The sequence below is a fragment of the Bos javanicus genome, chromosome 13, assembly GCF_032452875.1.
Source record: "Bos javanicus breed banteng chromosome 13, ARS-OSU_banteng_1.0, whole genome shotgun sequence".
Classification (NCBI taxonomy): Eukaryota; Metazoa; Chordata; class Mammalia; order Artiodactyla; family Bovidae; genus Bos; species Bos javanicus.
The window spans coordinates 21,538,631-21,555,698 of NC_083880.1; the positions used below are offsets into that span (position 1 = coordinate 21,538,631).

Consider the following 17,068-nt stretch of genomic DNA (forward strand, 5'->3'; position numbering starts at 1 on the left):
GAGTTAAGGCTGCTCACAAAAGTTAACCTCTACAATCAACTTAAAAATTCAACAATTGATGACTAATTAGATACTTTATAATGTATTTTAATAAGTACTTAAGTACTTACTTTAATAAGTACTTAAAGTACTTACTTTAATAAGTACTTAAAGTATTTACTTTAATAAGTACTTAAAACTGGAGACTACTCCAGTTTATCTGGAATTTGTTTGTATGAGTCAAAAAAATGTTTAGAAAAAATAATTCAAGGATAAAGGAAGAATGAAGCAATAGATTCTATGATCCAGCAATCCCACTGCTGGGCATACACACTGAGGAAACCAGAAGGGAAAGAGACACATGTACCCCAATGTTCATCGCAGCACTGTTTATAATAGCCAGGACATGGAAGCAACCTAGATGTCCATCAGCAGATGAATGGATAAGAAAGCTGTGGTACATATACACAATGGAGTATTACTCAGCCATTAAAAAGAATACATTCGAATCAGTTCTAATGAGATGGATGAAACTGGAACCTATTATACAGAGTGAAGTAAGCCAGAAAGAAAAACACCAATACAGTATACTAACGCATATATATGGAATTTAGAAAGATGGTAACAATAACCCTGTGTACGAGACAGCAAAAGAGACACTGATGTATAGATCAGTCTTATGGACTCTGTGGGAGAGGGAGAGGGTGGGATGATTTGGGAGAATGGCATTGAAATACGTAAAATATCATATATGGAACGAGTCACCAGTCCAGGTTCGATGCCCGATACTGGATGCTTGGGGCTGGTGCACTGGGACGACCCAGAGGGAGGGTATGGGGAGGGAGGAGGGAGGAGGGTTCAGGATTGGGAACACAGGTATACCTGTGGCAGATTCATTTCGATATATGGCAAAACTAATACAATATTGTAAAGTTTAAAAAAAAAAAAAGTTTCAGTGTCCTCCTGATCTATACATGGTTAAAATGTTGCTTTGTATTTCTATCTCACTTTGGTGGCTTAATTCTTACCTGGTGGTTTGACTATTTCAGGAATATATCAGAGAAATTGAAATCTAACTTTAGTACAGTTTTACTGTCTTAATTTCTTTTTTAATGTAATTTTGTTGATTGTGGTTTATTTACAATGTGAGTTAAATTGTGTAATCAGCATAAATGTATGCAATCAAGCAGTTTAATTAGGCAATGTTATTTAAGAAAGTAGCTACAGAATTCAGATATTCATAGCATTTTAGAAATTCTTGGAACTGTATTTTAAAACTGCTATTGGAATGGTAGTTGATATTCAAATTTAAGTATTTCTCTTTTCAAAAAAAAAAGGGAAAAATACAGTGAATTCAATGGAGTAAAAATATAGTATTATAAATATGATACAGTTTGTAAAAACATCAAAATTTCTTGACTAAATTTGCATTATTCCTCTTATTCCCAGTTCTATTCCTCATTATTGTCCCAGTTTTTTATTTGAAGTATTTCTATCATTATCAAAGAGGATATTTGGAACATGATTTTTTTAAACTGAAAATCATAGGTCTACATAAAGAAATATTTTTTCTGTGTCAAGATATTTCACCCCAATACTATCTTGAGTTGTCTTAAGGGAATTAGGCAAGGAGATGAATCATGGAAGTTTTCAGCTAATAAATACTCAAGAAGTTCTAATGAAATGAATACATCTTTGTATATAAAGTATTTCTTATTTAAATATAGATAGCAAAGTGTCAGTTTTTTTTAAAGAATTATATGCTTCCTACTGTAACTAATATATTATTTATGAATCCTTGCCTAACAATGCCTTTGATATTCAGAAGCATAAATCTTTCCTGTGATTTCTTTTAAAGAACTTTTTGTAAAATTATTTGGAGATGTCAAAGCTGAATAGTTTTGCCCATTGCTTTGTGGTTCTCAGGTCATGTGAAAATATATTGCATTAAATATATGAATTAAATGTGAGAAGTAGAATAACTTGGGGGAAAATCACTTTGTCTTGCTGTATTAATCTCTCTGAACATTTTAAAGGATGCTACAGATAGAATGTTGTAACACTAATATTTTACTTGATGAAACACATATAAAAAAAGATGATAAAATATAGGAAATTGCACAGAAATTGATAGGGCTACATCTAATTTTCTCAAGAAATAACCCCAAAAAATATAAGTATACAAGGCTAAGAATTTTAAGCAGAGAAATGAGAGTGCCTTAAGCAAGAGCTGTTATGATAGAAAATGCGTGGTCACCACCCTAAGTGTATCAGGACATATCGCAAGGAAATAGCCTGGGCAGTTTTAGTGAACATCTATTATAATAACAAAAAAAAGCACAAAGATGAATAAAGACATGACACCTCCCATGGATAAGTTCATGGTAGTTTGTGAAGGAATGGCATTTAATCAAGAATTACACTTTCATGAGAAGAACACAGAAATGGGTTTGATTAAAGTTCTATGAGATCACATTAAAATACTCTGCCTAGGAAAATCTTCTATTGGTGATGAGGGAAGGTTTCACCAAGTCAGAATATTTGAACTTGACTTTCAAAAGGTAGAGACATAGGAATTTTTTCCCTTGCTATAGAAGTAACACATTATAGAAAATGTACAAAATAAAGATATGCCAAAAGAACAAAACAAATCAAACTGACTGCTTACAACTTGTATAACAGAAAAAAATCACTAGTAATACTATAATGTATTTCTCTTTTTAATTTTGTGTGCATATGTATGGTTTTCCTTTTAACCAATTCAAATAATACTATTGCAGTTTTTTATACTTATTCATAAATCATTTTGCACATCTAAGATTTCCACAGCATCAAATCCTAGAAGATTTTTACTACAGATGGAAAATATGCACATATGAAATTCTGATTAAAATTGGAATCTGCCTACCAATGTTAGAGAGTACAATACTATTTTCATAAAATAACCTTATCACATACTGACAAGTACAATTTTACAATAAATCTTTGTGAGTGTAGTATATAAAAAATTACAGTTTATTGTATTTCTCTGACTTCTTAAAATGCTAAATATTCTAATATATTTGGTAGTATTTATATTTCTTTGCTGTGAATTATCTATTTATGGAATTTGCCTATTTTTTAAATTTGAGGACTAGTCTTTTTAAAAAATTTGTTAAATAGGATGTACGTGTGTATATTAAGGAAAATATACATGATTGAAATTTTATAGATCAAAAAGACAGCCTTCAGAATGGGAGAAAATAATAGCAAATGAAGCAACTGACAAACAACTAATCTCAAAAATATACAAGCAACTCCTACAACTCAACTCCAGAAAAATAAATGACCCAATCAAAAAATGGGCCAAAGAACTAAATAGACATTTCTCCAAAGAAGACATACAGATGGCTAACAAACACATGAAAAGATGCTCAACATCACTCATTATCAGAGAAATGCAAATCAAAACCACTATGAGGTACCATTTCACACCAGTCAGAATGGCTGCGATCCAAAAGTCTACAAATAATAAATGCTGGAGAGGGTGTGGAGAAAAGGGAGCCCTCTTACACTGTTGGTGGGAATGCAAACTAGTACAGCCACTATGGAGAACAGTGTGGAGATTCCTTAAAAAACTGGAAATAGAACTGCCTTATGATCCAGCAATCCCACTGCTGGGCATACACACTGAGGAAACCAGAAGGGAAAGAGACACGTGTACCCCAATGTTCATCGCAGCACTGTTTATAATAGCCAGGACATGGAAGCAACCTAGATGTCCATCAGCAGATGAATGGATAAGAAAGCTGTGGTACATATACACAATGGAGTATTACTCAGCCATTAAAAAGAATACATTTGAATCAGTTCTAATGAGGTGGATGAAACTGGAGCCTATTAAACAGAGTGAAGTAAGCCAGAAGGAAAAACACCAATATAGTATACTAACGCATATATATGGAATTTAGAAAGATGGTAACAATAACCCGGTGTACGAGACTGCAAAAGAGACACTGATGTGTAGAACAGTCTTATGGACTCTGTGGGAGAGGGAGAGGGTGGGAAGATTTGGGAGAATGACATTGAAACATGTAAAATATCATGTAAGAAACGAGTTGCCAGTCCAGGTTCAATGCCTGATACTGGATGCTTGGGGCTAGTGCACTGGGACGACCCAGAGGGATGGTATGGGGAGGGAGGAGGGAGGAGGGTTCAGGATGGGGAACACATGTATACCTGTGGTGGATTCATTTCGATATTTGGCAAAACTAATACAATTATGTAAAGTTTAAAAATAAAATAAAATTTAAAAAAATTGAATAGATATACATAGTATTAATCTTAATATGTGCTATTGATGTTTTTCCTGCTGGCCTTTTAAATTTATATAAAACTGAAATGGGATTGTTTTAATTTTCTACTTAATGTTTTTTTAATGTCTTTGTGTTTGATGCTCAAATTTGAGCACCTTAACCATATTTTTTGAGCCTATATTATCAACTCTGGCAACAGTAGAGAGTCAAAAATTCCAGAGTTTGTGATTGTACTTTTCATCTTTATCCAAGAATGATATTCAACACTAACAACTAATATTATCTGTTTAGTAATAATGGGAACAGAACAGGCTATAGGGCTGAGCCTTGACCTTGCTAACCAGGTCTTTAATTCCTTAGTTGTTGGATTATGTGAAGGGCATTGCTCATTATTTTGGGGGTAAGTAGAGAGTGGGGTGCAGTTAATACGTTAATTTGTTGAAATATGGGGATATTTTGATAATGGTATGATTTATATTGGGCTTCCCTGATGGCTCAGATGGTAAAGTGTCTGCCTGCAATGCGGGAGACCTGGGTTCAATCCCTGAGTCAGGAAGATTCCCTGGAGAAGGAAATGGCAACCCACTCTAGTACTCTTGCCTGGAAAATCCCATGGGTGGAGGAGCCTGGTAGGCTACAGTCCATGGGGTCACAAAGAGTGAAACATGACTGAGTGACTTCACTTTCAAATCAAAGTTACAAAAACATAATCTGATAGAAATATTAATACATTTAATACATGAATTGTCTGTCATCTGTGGTCATTGGCTAAGTCAGTCTGGGCTCCTTTATGGATGCATATGTGCTAAGTCACTTCAGTTGTATCCAACTGATTCTTTGTGACCCTGTGGAGCCTGCCATGCTCCTCTTCCATGGAATTCTCCAGGCAAGAATAGTGGAGTGGGTTGCCATGCCCTCTACCAGGGGATTTTCCTTACTCAGGGATGGAACCCATATCTCTTACATCTCCTGCATTGGCAGGCAGCTTCTTTACCACTAGCACCACCTGGGAAGCCCTCCTTTATGGATCTGACCTCACAAACTGAATATGGGCTGATGACAACATGCTGTGAAACTGAGTCTATCAGACATCCGGCAGCCATAACTTAATAGAAGGCCCTTAGTGATTTGGGTCATAGGCATCTGGGTGTTATCGTTGACATGAAAGTGAAGTCGCTCAGTCATGTCTGACTCTCTGCGACCCGGTGGACTGTACCCACCAGGCTCCTCTGCCGATGGGATTCTCCAGGCAAGAATACTGGAGTGGGCTGCCATTTCCTTCTCCAGTGGATCTTCCCGACCCAGGGATCGAACCCAGGTCTCCTGCATTGCAGGCAGATGCTTTAACCTCTGAGCCACCAGGGAAGCCCCATCTTTGACATGGGGCACCATTATAACAATTGATTCTATCTGCCCTGATTTTGGCTCAGGAGACTAAACTTGCCTTAGAGTCTATTGGCCACGACTGGTCCGTGTTTACAGAAATTTCCATCTCCATTGGCTGGCACAGTCACACTTTTCATACATTGGATCTACCTTTTGTTTTTACATCGGTCTGAATACAAGAAATAAGAGTAGTTGCGGATGGCCAATAATAAAGAGAAATATTGAGGTGTTTCATCAAATAGCTTTACTTTTTTATTGTGCTGTGGCAACTCAAAAGTTTTATAATACATGGATTCTCACAAATAGTTAACCTGAAAACAAATGTATAGAATATTTAATATATGATTCCAAATAGCCTCAAGTATGTTAATGAGATATTTAGCTAGCAAGTTCAGTTCAGTTCAGTCGCTCAGTCATGTCCGGCTCTTTGCGACCCCATGAATCGCAGCACGCCAGGCCTCCCTGTCCATCACCAGCTCCCGGAGTTCGCTCAAACTCACGTCCATCGAGTCAGTGATGCCATCCAGCCATCACATCCTCTGTCATCCCCTTCTCCTCCTGCTCCCAATCCCTCCCAGCATCAGAGTCTTTTCCAACGAGTCAACTCTTCGCATGAGGTAGACAAAGTAAATAGTTGATAGAATTTTATAAGCTAGGAGAAACTGTAAAAGCTATAAATCTGCCTCTTCTTATTTTACACATGGCTAGGGTCATGTAACCTAAAAATTCCATGTGCTTTCTGGCTTTATGATGCTGTGTTTTCTGCAGAAAAGCCTAAAACCTTATTAAAAGATACACCCTTAGATTTAATTACATGCTGTTTTCACTATCCATAGGTTATTTGTAGGCTATGGCTCATGTAGAAATGAGTTTATTCTCCAAATCTGACAGATTTATTGGGAAAAAAATCAGTGGATAGCCTGAGTTCTCTGACAGTCATCTTTGTTATAATAAAATAGGAGACTATCATCATGGTAAAACAAGTGCTGAAGTCTACTTGAAGGAATTCAGTTTTTCTTTCAAATTTCTACTAGGGAGTTTTAATAGAAAATACTCAGTTAACAAGATTAATTATCTGTTTTAAAGCACTTCGAAACTTTTCAAGACATTAAAAAATATAATCGGTATTAAAGTGCTCTTATTTTCTGCTGTTTTTACATCAACATTTTTTCATTTCTTCCCATTGGCAGAGTCAACTTGATGAAAATGAAATATTATATTCTTTATTTGCTTTCACTGCTGGACTGTTTACATATTTTTGCCATTTCAAATAGTGTATTTCGTCTGATACATTTTTTCTTTTAGATTCTTTGTGTCGTATTGTTGTTGCTCAGTCACTAAGTCATTCTGACTGTTTGTGACCCTATGAACTGCAGCATGCCTGGGTCTCCCTGTACCTCACTGTCTTCCAGAGTTTGCCAAGTTCGTGTTCATTGAGTCGGTGATGCCATCCAACCATCTCATCCTCTGCCACCCTCTTCTCCTTTTACCTTCAATCTTTCCCAGCATCAGGGTGCTTTCTTTGTGTCATATCATTAGACTTTCTGACAGATGTCTAATTCTACCTCTCGAAGATTCATCTGAAGTGGATTGCTGCTGCTGCTGCTGCTAAGTCGCTTCAGTTGTGTCTGACTCTGTGCGACCCCATAGATGGCAGCCCACCAGGCTCCCCCGTCCCTGGGATTCTCCAGGCAAGAACACTGGAGTGGGGTGCCATTTCCTTCTCCAATGCATGAAAGTGAAAAGGGAAAGTGAAGTTGCTCAGTCGTGTCCAACTCTTAGCGACTCCATGGACTGCAGCCTACCAGGCTCTTCCATCCATGGGATTTTCCAGGCAAGAGTACTGGAGTGGAGTCTGAAGTAGATTAGATGACAGTTAACACCAAGCCTGTGGGTCCAGTTCTGCTTATTTTCCTAGTGTATCACTCACCCTGTCATATACATGTTTCCTCATATATGAAATAGGAAATGCCAAATAGTAGATGCCAAGTACATTAACATATGCAAATGTTTGGAACAGTGCGTTACATCCAGCCAATCCTAAATGAAGATCAGTTATTATTACTAATATTATTATTATTAACCCATTATTAGAAACAGTACATAGATCACCTCTATAACTGTTAACACAGTTTTATTTTCTCTTTATTTTTAAGATTTTAGTAAATATGGACCAATACCTTAACATTGTCTTAAATATTATTAACCTTTGCTCATAAAGCTAATCATGTTTTCCATAGGATAATTAACCATTTTATATATAAGATTAAGATGTCTGCTTATTATCTTATTTAATAGTAGTTAGAAAACTATTAAATTTTTAATGTGTAAATTTTTTCTGTACATACTTTGGACTATTTGGTTCCATTTTCCCGTTCTCTTTCATTTCCTGTGTGTTTTTTCTTGAACCACCTAATGTTCTTCTCTGGAAAAATACTGCAGAGCAACCAAAAACCCTGTGATGACTCAGAAGTCAGAGAAGGGGAAGAGTGGAGAGTCGGGGTATGCTGGACACTTAATCTTGTCTTCGGTCTTTGTGGTTCTTCTACTCTGTGCCTCAGAGACTGGACTAATGCTTCAGACTTGTAGAGTAGTCTCCATTTATTTTCCACATTTTATTTTAAATGTCCTTGTTTCCAGTACTTCATACCTTTTTAACCTCACTGGACCATGCCCACGTTCTTCCAAGACTTGTATTCTGTTTCTTACTGAGTTCATGAACCGGGAAGAACTGCAACCACGAGTCTTGCTGAACGTCACCCAACTGGCCAGCGAGCTTTTGTTGAGTCAAACTCATATCTGATAAGGAGAAGCTGCTATAGCTTTGTTTTCCCGTAATTTTCTCCTTCCACCCTTTCATCTGACTGAACAAGAGACATAATTAAAGTCTTAAGAAGTTGGACAACGGATCACATACATAATCCTTTAAGACACTGTCTCAGATGAGCAGCAGCCTGGCCAACTATTCGCTTACTCATTCACTCATTTGCTTTTCAAAAAGAAAAAACTTTGGGTATTTATCATATGTCAATGACCATGTTTGTACCGATGGGACAAAAAGTATAAATAAGATCGAAGTCCTGTTCTGAAACATCTCTGTGTTGGGAGACTTCAAGGCCGCTGTCGACTTTGGTGACGTGATAGGAGGACTCACAAGACTCAGTTGTGCTTTGTTACAGCAAAAGGCTACAGAGCAAAATTCACAGAGGGCAAAGGCACTCGGGGTGATGTCTGGGAAAAGCAGGGCAGGTTTCCAAGAGCCTCTCCAGTGGGATCACAGGGGAAGCATTTACTTCCTCCAGCAACCAGTTGTGATAACAACTGTTGAAATATGGTCAGCCAGGGAGCTTCACAAGAAACTCAGTGCCCAAGGATTTGTACTGGGAACCGTTCACATAACCACTTTCTGTCTGCCATGTACCTAAATTCCACACTCCTGGAAGGAAGACAGGTGGTCAGCATAAGCAATATTGTTTGCCCAGGCAGTTTAGCCACAGTAAGCCTCTCTTATCTGTTAGGGAAAGGTGAGGACCCCCCCACCACCACCTGCGAATCTCAGTTCCCAGGTGCCAGCCAAGGGCCAACCTTACAAACAAGATTACTAAGGATGGCAGTCTCAGACCTGCTGTCTCAACTATTTTCTGTACAGTCTCACATTGAAGTGGGCATAGGTGGAAGAATGATTAAAGAATCAGATGAGAAGATTCTTTGATGAGAATGAGGCATTGGCCTACAGAAGAAAACTTAATCAGCTCTGCTTGGAGGAGTCAAGGGATGCTCCATTTACCAAGACACTATTTGAACTAGATGTTGAAGGAGTTGTGAGATTTCCCAAAGCCTGGAATGAGGAAGGACTTTCCCCCCATGCAAAGGTATTTGTTGCAGGTAAAGAGGTTATTGAGAGATTCTGTGTGGTGGGAGCATAGAGCTGATGAGGGAGGCAGAGTCAGGGAAGAGTGGTTAGAACAAGAGCATGAAGTGCTTTATCATTTTGTTGGGTGGTAAGGAGCCTTAGAGGTTTTAATAAAAAGAGAGAAATGAATAAATTTGAAAGCTATCTCTGACAGCATATGGAGAAAATATTGGAGAAGGAAGAGTTTGAAGAAAGTAAGACCAGGCAGGAGGCAAGAGATGATGAAGACGTGACCTTAGGCACCTGTGGTGAGACGAGAGCATGGAGCAGTGGTCCTCAACTGGGAGACATGAAGAAACATGTGTGAAGCTTAACAAGAAAATAATGTCCAGGTCCCACTCAAACCCTCTACTGCCTCTCAACAAAACATTCTGCATGCTTGCTCTTCTGTAGCTATCTTCTCTGTAATGCTATCAGGCAAAACCTCCAAGCCCACTACATAACCAGCTCGTCATTGGACAGAACCAGTAATAGAACCATTTGTATGGAATTTCCCCTTCACTTCCATAAATTGAGGTGTGTGAAAGCATACAGCAGTCTACCTTAGCTGAATAATTTGCCTATTCTTGGATGAATCAAGCCAGTAAATCTATTTGTAGCGAAAAATTGTAGTCTTTGCACAGGATCCACAAGAGTGATTTCGTTCATTTGTGAAGTGCAAGCCAAAGTGTGTGTCCAAAAGGTACAGTCATGGTGGGTCCTCATACACAAAATACATGTCAATTTATGTAGTTACTCCTTGCTCATTTGACATATATTGTGTATATGATTGTATGTAAGACTCAAGAAATATAGTACAGCTAAAACTAACACAACATTGTAAAGCAATTATACTCCAATTAAAAGTAAATAAACAATAGAAAAAAATCATGCTGGGGTTATAATTTAAAAAATGCAGTTAAAAATGCATTCAACTATTAACTGAATATAAGGTATTTAATTAAAGTCATTAGGATGAGATGCAAATATAAACATAGCTAACCCAGAACAGTTTTCTTCCCTTTTGTTTTTATTTTAAATGATTTTATTTTATAGTAGATGATAGCGTAAAAGAAACTTGCAAGTTTTGCAAAGAATAATATGAAGGGGTACATGAGTTTCTTATTTTGCTCTCAAGATTAACTAGACATTATTGGGTTTCATAATGATGATCTATTTGAAAGGTAGTGAAGAACCTTTTTCAATAATATTTTATCTGCAATTTTTATTGAATAAAATATCTCAAGAATGTGTTAAGGTCAATTTATGTATTAAATGTACAAAAATGTGTCTTTTAGCTTTCTCTCCTTATATCCAAACAGGAGTTCTTACATATATTTAATGTTTCCATGAACTATGTGATTAACAACTATAGCAAAGTGTGTTAGCAGAAATTATCTTGGAAGGTTTTCCATCAGTGGTTTAATTAACATACAGCAGACAGAAAGCAAACAATCTGTTCAACCAGACTACTGAATGATCCCTCCTGTTGCTTTCATTTTCACTACAGCTGGGAAGGGAAAGATTATTTTACATATATCCTTTCCTCTTGCTTCAGAATGATCTGTTTTGGTGGTGATTTAAAGAATTATTTGAAATATTTTTATGAGTTGGAAAGCCCATGAAGTGAATAGGAATAATTTACAATGTAGATAACCAGACTGTGGCTTTACCAGTTTTTCTCCATCTTTATTTCCATTTTTGACTTGTTTTATCTCCTCTAAAAATCATTCTGAAAAGGGGTCAAAATCGAAGCCAATGTCAAACTTTCGTCTTAATGAACCATGTACTACCGAGTCATGAACAAATAGGGAATGTTTCCTCTATGCGTGATTGGGTAGTTTTGCTTATCCATAACCTAAGCAGAGAAGAAGACTTACATGTAAAGCAACAACCCCAAGGAAAATTCACAGTCTAGGCTCTAACACTCATAAGTTTTGTCATTGGAAAGCCCTTACGTCCTTTCTTAAAAGTGAAAGTGAAAGTCACTCAGTCATGTCCGACTCTTTGTAACCCCATGGACTGTAGCCCACCAGGCTCCTCTGTCCATGGAATGCTCCAGGTAAGAGTACTGGAGTGGGTAGCCGTTCCCTATCTCCAGGGGATATTCCCAACCCAGGGACTGAACCCAGGTCTTCCTCATTGCAGGTGGATTCTTTACGAGCTGAGCCACCAGGGAAGCCCCATAGGCCCTTCCTTAGCCTTTGTTTACTCTTCACAGTCAGCCAGCAAGTGATTGAGTGATTGGTTTACAGAGTTCAAAGTGGTAAATTCTAGGAGGAGCAAGCATGTCCATCTTGGAAGCAAACTAATCAACAGCTGTAATAGGTGTTAATACAACAGTAAAGAAAGCAAGAAAAAAAAAAAGCATGTAACATCACTAAAAAGTAAAAAACAAATACTTTATATGGGTCTGGGGACTTACCTTTATATGGGATTGGCCAAAAAGTTTGTGTAGGTTTTTCATTAGATGGTACAGGAAAACCCTAATGAACTTTTTTTGGCCAACCTAATAAATCCAGAGGAAGCATTTATGCCTGTTTTATGTGGAAGGCCTATCTGTCTGTTAAATTCACCTTCCCCAGTAATCTAGCTAAAGGATGAGGTGGAATGTTCATCACTGAAACAAGAGTTTGACACGTTCATCAGACTTTCCAAATTTCAGCTTAAGTGGTGTTAAAAGATTAACTGAGGCATACTAAACATTTTAAGAGCCTACCTGAACAAAAATCAGTTTCAACAGGGCAGTGGCATGCCAAAAGTGGTTAGGAACACTCCAAGGACCCCAACTAGGGGAGAGATTTTATGGAGAAAAGGCAGAAGAAAACAGGGAAATTATTTCATTGGCTGTAGCTTAAATGTCTGCCTGATTCAGAAAAGTCTAGTAGGGAGTTTGTGATTGTTGTCCTTGGGTTTTGATTTCTCAGACTTGAGGCACCTACCGGTTCAGCTTTAAGTTTGCTTACATAGGCTGCTAAAGCCATCAAAGACTCCTCAGTCTGATGGCCTCCTTGTCTAATTAATTTAATAGTGGGGAACATGGACGTTATCCTCCCTATGTTTTGAAGCTCTTTTTATTTGTTCTCTAGGGTAAGAAGCCAGAAAGGGAGAAAAGGAGAAAGGGTACTTCCTATGCAGACAGCTCCTTCGTTGTTCATTATTTCATCTACTACATGCCTTGTGCCAGGACCACAGGGGCTAGCGTGTTGTTTCTGACCTAACAGTTTCATGAAAAGCACTGTATTTTGTCCTGTGTTATAAAAATCTAAAATGATAATGTTGAAGTTAAAGTTGGGCAGTGAATATCCAATGATAACATCTATTTTAAAGAAACCTACAGTGGGGTTGAATTTCTGGTTTGAAGAGTTTAATGAAGACTACTACTTTGAAGATTTAGGTACATTTTTCTGATTTACATTATAAAGAACTAACAAACCTCTGGCTGGAGCCTTTCCCTTTCTGTGATGTTAAAAAACAAAAACACTTATATCTAGGACTGTTTGACCCATTGACTGCATTATATTTGCTATCTTTCTTATCTAGACTGATGTTATAATACGGATACTATAGGTTTTCAGTTGTTCCTACATAATTATATTCAGATCGCCACCACCCCTAGGGCAAAGTGAATGCATAGCTCTAAAGTTTAGTCTAAGTGTTGTGCTATGAGGCCTTACCTGGTTGTTATAAAACTTTACTGTGTACTTTTGTTGTAAGCTACATCATATATTTTTAGTAATGAAGCAGGACATCTAAATAAATCAAATCAAATTGCTTTATGTAGCTTTACCTAGAATCATAAGTCTTAGAGCCTGACACCTACTCAAGAAAAGCGGTCTGCTTTTGCAGGTGAGATATTTTCATTCCCATTTGAAATAAAGGGTAACAAAAGCATAGAGAGTTTTGTAAATTTTTCAACATCCCCTATTCAGCAAACCTAACAGAAAGAATTCCACCCCAGTTCTCCAGAATCCTTGCATTTCTTCCCTTACCTAATTCTGCCTGCTCTCATCATCTTTGTCTACAATTTATTTATTATTCATTCATTCAGTCAACAAACATTTATTGAGCACTATTCAATGGCCAGTGGGTATAACACTTTAAAAAAGAAACATTTTCTGTAAAATCCTCTTTAGACATACTTGCTGAAATTTACTGCGTGGCAGGTGGGAGGCACTGCGATCAACCCTCCATGTACCCGAGTTTTTTCTTTAGCCTTATAACAGTTCTGTGAATTGAGCACAGTGCTGCATTGTCTGGCTCTCAGCTACCTCTCTATGGAATGTTTGGTCGTTTCCATTTCCATGATTCTTTTACACTCTAATATTCTCCAAGCCCATGGAAAGGTCTAGATGGCCTACACTATGGTAGTGTTTTGCTCTAGGCTGTCTCTACTAAGGCATTAAACAATGGCAGATCTTTTAAATTCACAGTGAAATCAAAGGATATCCCCTCAAGAAGAAATGATTAGCACCTTCAGGACTTCAAAGGGAGATGTTTTAGACATTTGCATGTGACTAGTAGTGGTAGCCTTGACTTGGTTATTAGAGTTCAAAGTAATGGATTTAATGGTATTATTTGTTGTTATTTTTGTTCAGTTGCTAAGTCATGTCCGACTCTTTGCAACCCCACGGACTGCAGCACACCAGGCTCCCCTGTTCTTCACTGTCTCCCGGAATTTGGTTAGATTCATGTCCTTTGAGTCCATGATGCTATCTAACCATTTCATCCTCTGTCTTCCCCTTCTCCTCTCGCCTTCAATCTTTCCCAGTATCAGGGTCTTTTCCAATGAGTCAGCTCTTTGCATCAGGTGGCCAAAGTATGTTTCATTAAATACATTTTGGTTTCTTGGAATCTTCTTGTATTGATAGCAACATCACAGCTATGATTTAATCACCATTCTCTTAGCCCTTTTGAACCCATGTCCTGCCGGTTATAAAGGCTGTCAATTCATATCTTTTGGTAATCGTTGCCTAGAGGAGAACTGTTCTTGGTCAGACGCTGAATTTCCCACACTTGTGGAACACCTTCCCCTGCTGACCCACTGACGTGAAAGACTAGGAGTAATGATGAAATCTAATTTTCCCCCCTGTAGAAGCAGCATGAGCTGGGTCAGCAAAGCCAGTCCCTGCAGATGGCTTTAAAATACCTCTGTGATTTGATCTCCTTGTGTTTCTCTAAGTGCCTATCACTGTCATCCTTAACCACTCTGACAAGATTCCAAGGTGAGAACAGCCCAAATGAACAAAGCATTTGTGATGCCTCCCAGGGACGTTGCTTATTAAATGAATTCGGCAGTGAACCAAGTCTGACTTGTGAGCTGCAAGGCAGGTTATCACATTGACGTGAAGATCATCCCATGTATTTTTTAACCCTTCAAATGCTCTGTTATCTCTCTGCTGCCCAGCATAACTTATGTGAAACAATATAAACTTGCAAGTTAATGATGTCGGATTTGTATTTTCAAATGTGCAGGGAGTCACTTGGTTTCAATTCCTTTGTTTGTTTTGCAGCTTGTTTTCTCAGAACAACTAGAGAATGTTTATGAAGTGTGTGTGTGGAGGGCGGGGAAGGAAGGGAATAAAAATGCATTGCTTTAGGGCAGCACATCTGTTTTGGGGACTCTGCTGGATCTGCACATTAAGCATTGTCATGACTTATGGCATGTCCTGAAATTGCCTTCTACTCAGAGTTGTTCATACCAAACTCAAAATATTACAGTTAAACGAGTTTCACTGTTCTGAGTTAGTTTCCTCTTTTCATGAGTGGCAGGGTATTTTTCTTCTCTATGAGAAAGCATGCGAACGATGTCTGACAGGTGGTAACTCATTATTTTATTTTATTTTTTCAAACAGATGGGCAGTATCAGGTAGCTCAAGCCTTCCCACAGACAGAAGAGGAGGTGGAGGTGGATGCACATGCATTCAGCCACCGGTGGAAAAGGAACTTGGATTCTATCAAGGCCGTAGACTCGAACCGAGCCAGCCTGGGCCAAGACTCCCCAGAGCCCAGAGGCTTCACGGACCTGATCCTGGACGATGGGCAGGACAACACCACCCAGATTGAGGTGGGTCGATAATCTGGGTGATTGAGGTGGATTAATGAGTATGCTTCTTGGAAGGCACCCAAATTCCACATTATGCTGTCTCTTTGGCTCAATTTAGAACTTTTGGACCTTGTTGCAGGGATCAGTTTAATTCATTAATTAATAATTGATTAATGATGGTAACAACAATAATCACAATATATAACAATAATTATGTGTTATACAATTTGTTGATATTCAGGAACTCAATGATAAATAATTATTATTACTCATTATAAATAAATTAATAGAATTAATTAATTAATATAAATAAATAAATAGCAAAGCTATTTAATCATCCACAGATTCACTTACTCAAGAAACAGACAAACAGGGGCTTGGTGTGGTGATGACAGTGAAGGGAGAGAATAAAGTTCCTCCCCGCTGGGAGATCAGGATGTCAGAGGGTCAGAAAGTCTAGCTCATAGCCACGTGATATGCACAGAAGTATGTACAGGCCAGTGTGGTGTGGAGGAGGGGTATCACCTGCTAGCAATTGGGGGATGGACTGCTGGCGAAGAGGCTTAGGAGTGGGCATTTAAGCTCAGGCTCAACTGGTTGAGAGGAGCTCAGCAGGCTGATAATCTGTTAATAGTAAAAGAAGATTGCTGGCAGGATGAATTACACATTCAAAGGCTGACTGTCAGGATGACAGGCATGGAGTCTCATATGGACAACCAGCTGTACCAGTTTACCTGGGACTGAGGGGGTTCCAGGGATGTAGGACTTTCAGTGCTTAAAATGGGGAAGTTCTGGGCAAGCTAGGATGGTTGGTTACTCTGTTCAGTTCAGTTCAGTTGCTCGGTCGTGTCTGACTCTTTGCGACCCCATGAACCGCAGTACGCCAGGCCTCCCTGTCCATCACCAACTCCCGGAGTCCACCCAAACCCATGTCCATTGTGTCAGTAATGCCATCCAACCATCTCATCCTCTGTCGTCCCCTTCTCCTCCTGCCCTCAATCTTTCCCAGCATCAGGGTCCTTTCAAATGAGTCAGCTCTCCGCATCAAGTGGCCAAAGTATTGTAGTTTCAGCTTCAACATCACTGCCTCCAATGAATACCCAGGACTGATCTCCCTTAGGATGGACTGGTTGGATCTCCTTGCAGTCCAGGGGACTCTCAAGAGTCTTCTCCAACACCACAGTTCATTAATTCTTCGGTGCTCAGCTTTCTTTATAGTCCAACTCTCACATCCATACATGGCTATTGGAAACACTGTAGCCTTGACTAGACAGACCTTTGTTGGCAAAGTGATGTCTCTGCTTTTTAATAAGCTATCTAGGTTGGTCATAACTTTCCTTCCAAGGAGCAAATGTCTGTTAATTTCATGGCTGCAATCACCATCTGCAGTGATTTTGGAGCCCAGAAAAATAAAGTCAGCTGCTGTTTCCACTGTTTACCCATCTATTTCCTATGAAGTGATGGGACCAG

At 38.5% G+C, this 17,068-nt stretch overlaps 1 protein-coding gene across 2 annotated transcripts in view; it reads left to right on the forward strand.

Annotated features, from left to right (window-relative positions):
* Window positions 1-17,068, forward strand: part of PLXDC2 (plexin domain containing 2) — a 426,407-nt gene that overhangs the window by 159,789 nt on the left and 249,550 nt on the right. For both annotated transcript variants that reach the window (XM_061435962.1, XM_061435963.1), the window contains one exon: window positions 15,408-15,619. In XM_061435962.1, the coding sequence (XP_061291946.1) occupies window positions 15,408-15,619 (212 nt within the window). The remainder of the gene's footprint in view (window positions 1-15,407; window positions 15,620-17,068) is intronic.